This window comes from Pygoscelis adeliae, unplaced genomic scaffold, assembly GCF_000699105.1.
Source record: "Pygoscelis adeliae isolate BGI_AS28 unplaced genomic scaffold, ASM69910v1 Scaffold317, whole genome shotgun sequence".
In the NCBI taxonomy this organism is placed as follows: domain Eukaryota; kingdom Metazoa; phylum Chordata; class Aves; order Sphenisciformes; family Spheniscidae; genus Pygoscelis; species Pygoscelis adeliae.
In genome coordinates, this window is record NW_008825155.1 from 900,209 (window position 1) to 908,590 (window position 8,382).

General features: G+C 44.1%; 1 protein-coding gene across 1 annotated transcript in view; it reads right to left on the reverse strand.

The window, feature by feature from the left end:
- Positions 1 to 8,382, reverse strand: part of COL17A1 (collagen, type XVII, alpha 1) — a 36,859-nt gene that overhangs the window by 11,449 nt on the left and 17,028 nt on the right. Inside the window, exons 20-35 of the mRNA XM_009328442.1 lie at positions 8,329 to 8,382; positions 8,050 to 8,154; positions 7,491 to 7,553; positions 6,797 to 6,832; positions 6,602 to 6,655; positions 6,176 to 6,211; positions 5,942 to 5,977; positions 5,464 to 5,526; positions 5,077 to 5,112; positions 4,625 to 4,696; positions 4,232 to 4,258; positions 3,581 to 3,616; positions 3,010 to 3,045; positions 2,698 to 2,778; positions 1,687 to 1,722; positions 929 to 1,009 (exon numbers count right to left, since the gene is read on the reverse strand). The exon at positions 8,329 to 8,382 is cut by the window's right edge and continues 26 nt beyond it. Coding sequence (XP_009326717.1) covers positions 929 to 1,009; positions 1,687 to 1,722; positions 2,698 to 2,778; positions 3,010 to 3,045; positions 3,581 to 3,616; positions 4,232 to 4,258; positions 4,625 to 4,696; positions 5,077 to 5,112; positions 5,464 to 5,526; positions 5,942 to 5,977; positions 6,176 to 6,211; positions 6,602 to 6,655; positions 6,797 to 6,832; positions 7,491 to 7,553; positions 8,050 to 8,154; positions 8,329 to 8,382 — 852 coding nt within the window. The remainder of the gene's footprint in view (positions 1 to 928; positions 1,010 to 1,686; positions 1,723 to 2,697; positions 2,779 to 3,009; positions 3,046 to 3,580; positions 3,617 to 4,231; positions 4,259 to 4,624; positions 4,697 to 5,076; positions 5,113 to 5,463; positions 5,527 to 5,941; positions 5,978 to 6,175; positions 6,212 to 6,601; positions 6,656 to 6,796; positions 6,833 to 7,490; positions 7,554 to 8,049; positions 8,155 to 8,328) is intronic.

Below are 8,382 nucleotides of genomic sequence, written 5' to 3' on the forward strand. Positions count from 1 at the left end.
AAAGGCTAAAGAATGAGGGAAAGAACTTTCAAGGAGAGGAAAGATTCTTTCAACAAGGGCCAAGTTTTGGGAGCGAAACATTATGCAGCCATTATTTAACAAGTAGCTGCACTGTGTTATCTTGATTGGAGATGTATCCTCACCTCCAAGCTGAGGCACAAACTCAAAGTTCAGTGATGCTGAGATCCAGGACTCCTGAATGGGGGATGGGACAGTACTGAAGCATGGTCTGGATCTACATGACCCCATTCAGATGGTGATCAGGCAAGGATCATTTATGATTTTATGCCCTCCTCTGCCTTGCCTCTCCTGCACGCTTGCAGAGGTCCCAGATCCTAGGAATACTGACTGTAAGTGCACCGCACATCTAGTATTGCACAGAGCAAGCAGACACTTTTCTTGGGATGCTGCTAAACCATTCTGTTCTGCTCCACTTATTTTCATCTTAAAATAGCATTTGCTGCCCTGTGAATTTGTCATCTAATTCACAGAGAGATTTTTATTTCTGTTGCTTAGATTAACATGCCTTTTCAAACTGGTTCTCCTCTTTCAGATGGCTCTGTGTTCATATTATACAGGAAACTGCCCTGTGCAAACACTGGCTAAAAGGCCAGGCTGAAACCTCACAGCTCTGTGACCATCTCTGCTGTTGGGGACTGTTCACCAGTCACCATTCCTTAGCTTTCCTCTCTGTGACATGGGCTTGGTGCCATCTACCTCCTTTTGAAAGCATTTTGGGATGCACAGATGAGAAGGAGGGCAGAAGAAGTAGCTGGTATTGCTGTCCCACCACCAAACATACACACACACACTTGCCCTATGTCACGTCAGGGGGAAAGAGGTAGAGGTATCTCCTATTAGCTGTGAGCAGGCCTTGAGGCCACTGGCACCTCTCCAACCAAAGGAGTGGAAAGGCAGGCCCACTTACTTTGAGATGTTAATGACGAGACTTCTGTTTTGATAGTTTCTATCACAGCTTCACCTGGGGATCCCTTCTCGCCCCGTGGACCTTTTTCAGGAAAAAAAAAAAGAGAAAGTGAAATATTTAACTGAGAGAGGGTGACATTTTGTACCCACTCCTCACATCCTCGAAAACAGTTTCAGACTTTGCTTATGTGAACTGGGAGCACGAACTCAGCCTCTGGCTCTGAGGGACACTGTATTCAAATGTGGAAATTACTCCACAATTTGCCCTAACAGGATCATATAAAACCAGATAAGAAAGGTTCTTAGGAGTCAGCTCTGTTCAGGCCCTTCCAAACAGATGTCTGTCCAATTGGCAGTGGTTTCACAGAGACATTATTCCCAATTTGGCTCTAGTTTGTTCTCCCACCTTTCAAAATGGCAGGAGGTATCCAGCTGGGCTATATCCCCTACCACAGAAAGGCAACTGTACTTGAGAAGTGCCTTAGAAATACCAGCCTCCGGAAAAAAATAACATAAGAAAAAAAGACATTTGCAGCATCCACATCACACTGGCTCTTACCACCCCCTTTCTTCCCCTGGGAAAGAAAAAAAGAATAGAAATTCTTTACAAGATTAATTAAGCAAAATGAACTGAAAGGAAGAAATCTGCAAACAAATGGAGAGAGATTGTGCCAAAGGCTGAAAGAATTAGAAACAAAGGAAAAACTAATGAATTCAGTTTTCTTAAGAAGCAGAATCAAAGCTGATGGAGAATGGTACCTTGTTGTCCAGGGAGACCAGCTGGTCCAACAGGACCTGGTTTCAAAGAAAAAAAACCAGATTGCATTAAATTTTCCTGGTTGTATTTTACAGTAGGAGGAAAGAATCAATAGGTCTTTTATAAGAACTGAGACTATCAAATAATGTATTTGTCTGCAGAAGTAAATGGAATTGCTATGGGGTATGAATTCATCAATGTCCCATGTATTACTTGAAGCTCCGGAGAAGAGGCTTATTTTCCATCATGTAGCAATTAAAGTGCTTGGTGCCTTTTAGACTGGGGAAATAACCAGAATGTAACTGACCACAATAGAAATGCAATAGGCCTAACCCTCTTCTCGCATTCCCTGCTGCAAATTGAGGCTAGCTCTACCAAATCAGCTCCAGGATTAGCTCCAGCTATACAGCTGGGAGAGGCACAGAAGTGCCATGAGAACCAGGGCTCAGGAACTCTGCTGCCTGACATCAGCGTGCTGGAGGGCTGTGTCTGACCTGGGACAGAGGAGTCTGAAGACCAAGCTCATGCACAGCCAGAGAGAGAGAGAGAGATTGGTAGATGCTCATGTGGGATTTCTGCTGTCTTGAGTTCAAAGCTAAGACTGGAAAACACGCGCTTCCTGATTTCAGTAACAGTGCTGGGAGAGGGATTAGACACAAGCCTGCTTTCCTGAGAAACAAGAGAGCTTGATTCTACTATCACTACTTTTTACTCATCAGATCAAAGGACAACAGTGTTTCTTCACCTTCTCAGCCCTCCCTTCTGTCCTGCCCCACTATGATCATATCCCATTTCTCCCTTGAGGCTGCTGCCTCTCTAACTCAGCCTGAGATCTTGGTCTTTCTGCAGGGAAGGGTGAGGACCATGAGTATCATCTGGACTGCCTGAGCAATCTTGCCTCCCAGACAGGGCAGCCTGGCACAGACAATAAACACCACATATTAAATTAAGAACTGGATGCACAGCAATGCAAGCTGCCTGCAAAAACCACAGCAGAACAGCAGCTTCCTCACCTGGAATACCTGGGGGTCCAGTGGGGCCAGCTGGGCCTGGAGGACCCGGTGGGCCTGGCAGAGCAATAGTTGACGAACCCTCTGAAACACAAATGCATACACTTGCACACATACACATATATACACACATCCAGCAAATGTGTAACAAATCTATCCTTAAGGACTCATATATCTATAGCATGTGTATTTTACCAACACAGGGAGTCCCAGTACAGGTCTGACACACAGTCAAGATGAATTTAGGAGGCATGACAAAAACCAGAGAGAATCCTCCAAAAGCAGACGTGTTTGAACTCTCACAGCACTACATACCAGCACTTATGACTTTTCCTGGAGCTCCAGGTTCTCCTGTGAAAAGAGACAAAAGATGAACTTATTTTCTGCGGAAGATTTGTCACTAGCTCAATGACACTGTCTTATTAAACATGTGCGTTCTGTTCCCTTTGCCCTTGATCTCTTGTCTGAGAAGTCATAGCACTAGAAGGTCATGGGGGAAGCAACAGAGCTTAGTTAATCCAGAGCCATCCTCTGATCAGCTTTCCAAGCACTACATCTGCCAGAATAGGCAATAGGCCTTAATTTATCTGAGGCAGGCATGCAGCTTCCATTGCAGTCACCAGGCATCATACTCATATGCTCAGGGCAGAACCAGGTTTGCTAAGGCTTTTTCAGTGGAGAACTGTCATGCTCAGTGCCTCAGCAGATGCCCTGCCTTTCGTGTATGCTCAAGGGGGCTTTGGCTACCATCTGTTTCTCAAACCTTCCCTTCCTAAAGCCACTAGATGCCACTGTTGATTCAGGGACTGGTCAGCAGAGCAGATAATCCTCCCTAAAATGAAGTGCTTAGAGAGAAAATGAATACTGGGGAAGAAACAAAACTCACCTTTAGTCCCTGGTCGGCCTGGGTTGCCTGGAAGTCCTGATATGAGGTAGATGAATAATTTAAAATGGTTAGTGCAAACATTGTTTGTTCTATTTTTTCCAGGTACCCCAGCTGAGTTTCACTTGTGGGTTTACAGAAGCAACTCCCTACTCAAGACCCTGGCTTTCAGCATTTATAAGCAGGTCTCTGACAGCATATGGAGGAATTCATTGTGGACTGTAGACTGAGCTGGTAGTGTCCCTGGCAGTGTTCCCTTCTCCCACTGCTCCCTGGATGATGGTGACTTGCCCCCCAAACCACCTCTCTTTGCAGACATCACATCCTCTGTTTCCACCTCTATTGCTACATCCTCTCCCCTCTGACTCTGCTGCTGATTAGAAGGACTTTTCAGTGATGCACAGGGAACTGAAACATTTTATTTGTTGCAAACTATGTTTTGGGGAGAGACAAGTTTTCAAACACTCCAAGGCCCTGCATTCCTCAAAAATTACACACCAACCACAAAACCTGTCTCAAAAGCCAAGGGAGATGCAGAAACCTTGGGATATCGCTTTGGAAGCCCTGAGCAGCACAGAGGGAAAATTACAAGGGGTTTTTGAGCCCATATCAAAGTGTGTCATTGATAAATTGGAACACAGTGGAAAAACCTACCTGGCGGTCCTTGGGGTCCTGTGAGACCTGGAAGAAAAAGGCAAAACTTCTAAGATGTCTAAACAAATTTCAGGTGGGGAAAGGATAGACAGAGAGAAAAAGATTACATTTACTTCAAATTATAGCCCACAGCCCACAAGTGGTGTAAATTGGCCTAGCACCTGATATGTAAACTGAACATTGGCTCATAGCAGCTGATGTTCTTGTTTGCAGTGTGTGCAATCCTGAGATCACAAAGGGTCTAGATTCCCTGTGTGTTTTCATTTCATCACCATCTCACAGTACAGAGATCCTCCGCCAGCCTTAACTTCAGGTTAAGACTGGAAATTGTTGACAAAGACATCAGTGTTCCTGACTGAGCAAAAAGTATTTTTGGTCTCTGTCTGCTTTTACCTGGCTGTCCAGCATCTCCAGAGGGTCCTGGAGGGCCTCGGGCTCCTGGCATTCCCATAAGACCTGGTTCACCTGGGGATATAATCACCGTTAACAAGCCAGAAATCACTGACTTACAATCTACCAATCCATTCAAGGTTGTTCACCAGCTGTCCTGCAGCACTTTCTACCTATTGTATCCTCATAGCCAACTGGCCAGTTCCAGCATCAGTGTCTGGGAGGTGAACATCAATGACAGAAGAGTTCTGTAGTGAGAACAACTCTGTCACAAGTTTACAGCCAGCTCCATTATATGTCTTAGTTCCATGCTTACATGGTTGACTCCACAGTTCTTCTGAGACAGTAAGATCCCAGAACATGAATCTGCTGCCATCTCCTCCCACCCCTTTTACAAATCAACCTCCTGCCAAATCAGAAAGTACCTGCACTTCTACCTCAAAGGAATCCCTTACCTTTTTCACCTGGCTGTCCATCACGGCCAGCTTGTCCTGTCCAAAGAAAAGAGATTGTTAGGGACTGCTGAAATAGTACCACAGTTGCCCTGTCCTACTAAAACGAGCACAGCCCTAAACACAACAGAGTGGCTTTTCATTGTATTGCATCTGAAAGAAACCTTGGCTGCAGTTACTGAAGATCCAGAAAAACTTCACTTGAAACTTAACTGTAGGACCTCTTTTCTGAGTATACAGACTAATCTTAGCTATCTAGAGAAAAGACCTAGTATCACAACCAGTATGATTCCACTCCCATGTTGTTTCCTTGCCTGTGCTCATAGAAACACACTCTGGGTGGAAATGACATTGCCCCACATATAAATACAGCTGTTTTCTGTTACCCACCTACAGGTCCTTTAGCCCCGGGCTCTCCTGGAGGACCAGGCATTCCTCTTGAGCCTTGCTCACCTGTAGCGAAATGGTATGAAAATGAATCAAACAAATCTTGGTGAAGATACAATTATGACTGTCAGCAATATTTGGTGTTTTGCAATTGAAAGATAGCATTGACAGGATGTTCAGGCCTTATGACTCATGACTGTCTCTGAGCATTAGAAAAGCTCAAGTGAAGTGAATACAGGGCACGTGAGGGAGAATTTCCCTGAAGCTAAATACAAAGATTGCCACCAAGATTACTGGAATCAAGAATGGGATCTATTTGTTTAAAACTTGGGTGCAAAAATAAAACTCCTATAACCAATAACATCATTATACTTTTTCAGAAAGCTGACTGGGATTGGCTGGGCTATACTGTGATTTGAAAACTCAAATAATGCACGTGCATATTAGATAGTCTGTTACTCCAGGAAAACAATCCACTGACCTGTCATTCCACGAGAACCCTTCTCACCCTGATCACCTGTGGTACAAAAAAGGGAAGGATTCTGTGACATTGTTTCATTGAAAAATGTTTCCATCAGAGAAAATAAAGTTTACTTTCTGACAAGAGACAGAAGAAAAAGCCAAAGAAGGATGGGGTTAATACCCATGGACAGTATCCATGTCTAAAGGAATCTAAACAAAATATCCACAAAAGATATTTAATTGACCAACATACCTTTGGGTCCAGGGGCTCCAGTAGCTCCTTTCTCACCTGAAAGATATATGGATGATTGAAGGATAGTAATAACAAGCCAGGAGGGAAAGGAATTTCAAGAATCAAGAAAAATCATAGGCGAAATACAGGTACTCTGATATCAGACAAACTCAAACTGGAAATTCCTTTCCTTCAATACAGCTCCATCCATCCAACCATGTTTCCTCACCTAGACTGCTCTATTACCTCTGTGTCTCTCGTATTTCTCAATATTGCTTGCAATCACTGGCTAAGTCTAGTTCCTCCTCCCCTTTCCTCAGTCTTACGCTTTTCTTTGCCCCTAGCATCAAAATGCGACATGCTCAGACCAAGTCTGCTACTCAGAGCAGTGCTAAAAAAGCACATCAGCTAGTGCTGCTGTAATTGCCAAGGGGAAGAGAAGCTTACCTTTAGCACCTGGGAGACCTGCTTCTCCTCTAAATCCTTGTAGGCCGGGAGGACCTGCAGAAAAATGACATGGGGGGTTTAATCCATCCCACTCATCATTATGCATCACTGAAGAAGAAAAACTATGAGAAGCTGTCACTCTGCTTTTGTTTTCTCTAGTCTCTAGATGCCATAGCAAAAGAATGCAGCACTCACCTGGAGGACCTTGTGGGCCTGGAGAACCCATCAGACCTGTGAATAAAGAACACAGATTTTCTTTCAGTAACACAATCAGAAAATGAACAAACCTCTTTCAGTTTGCCCAACAGCATCCACAACCCAACAGGTGTTTAGCAGATCAGAATTCCCCCAGCCACTAGAAGAATTTGCATCACTGGCATCCTCAAAACCAGGACAACAAATCTACACAAGTTATTTCTTGTGACATAGAGGAAGTGTTTTTTTCCTAAAGTAAGGTAAAGAGACTCAAGCCTTCCACCTTGGCTGAGATGCTGTGATCTGTGCTTCAGATGGGACCCATTTTTTATAGTGCAATTTTTATCCCAATTACACGGATTGTAGACCTGTAACTCTGGTAGAAGTCTGTTAGGGATATGAAGTTTACCTTATTATTTCTGAAAGCAGAGAAAAAGCAGCTGGAAACTGCACACATCTTAAAGATTGGTGTTTTGAGAAACCTCCCTCCCAATCCCCACGCTCACTAAAAATCTCCAAGAATTTATTGCTCTAAAGGTTATGTGTACCTGCTAAAGTAAATTTTATCTAAAATGAGGACCCTTAGCTCACTTTTCTGACTACTGCAGTGCAACACAAGTGAAACAGGAAGGCTGGAGTGCTCATTTACTCTTAACCAGGCTGCTAGGCTCTCTCTGCCCATCTTCTTATTTACCTTTAAGGCCAGCAGAACCTGGGGGACCAGGTGGCCCCGGAGGACCTGGCTCACCAGCAACACCTGCAGAATAAGAGCATGAATAGATACTGTAGAATACAACTGTGATTCCATTTTTCCATTATCCCATCTCCTATTATTCTTTCTCTGGCAAGTGTCAAGAATAATCTGCTGGTCAGTTCAAAACACCCAAATAAGCATGCATTGTCCAAGAAAAAAATCCCATCCCACTGGGCTTTAGGATGAGCAAGACAAATCCCCCAGCTTTGGTGACTTGGATAACAGTGAAGATGACCTTGATACTAAGCACTTTTGGTTCTGCCAAACTCAAACTTGACTGTGAGACCTGGCAAAGCAAAACAACCCTTGTTTACCCATTGTAAGTTTCGCAAAAAAAATCCCTTAGCTCAGATTTGTCTGTGCTGGGAAATTTCTAAAATGAAATCTGGATTTGAATAATCAAATCAAATTCTATCACTGAGGTGTTTTATAAATTGAGACCAAACTCTAGCTTTTGTCCATCTCTGCTTTATAGAAGAATGGGACACCTAGTTCCTACCTCTGTCTCCTTTTTCTCCAAATCCAGGTGGTCCAGGCTCCCCTCGAGGCCCTGGTAGCCCTTCTCGACCTCTTTGTCCCATGGGACCTTCCATGCCAGGATCACCTATAGGAAACAAGTGCCTTGTTAAAAAAGGTGTCTTTATGGGAGGCCTTGAGCAAGAGGATCCATGGCCACCTCCATGGGGGAAGGCAATGACTACACCAACCCGGTGTCTGTATTCCCATGCCATGTGTCAATCAGTTGTGAGAGGCACACAGCATTGATAGAGATGCTTACCCATGCTGCCTTTCTGTCCTTTCTGTTCTTCTGGTCCTTGGTGTCCAATTGGAC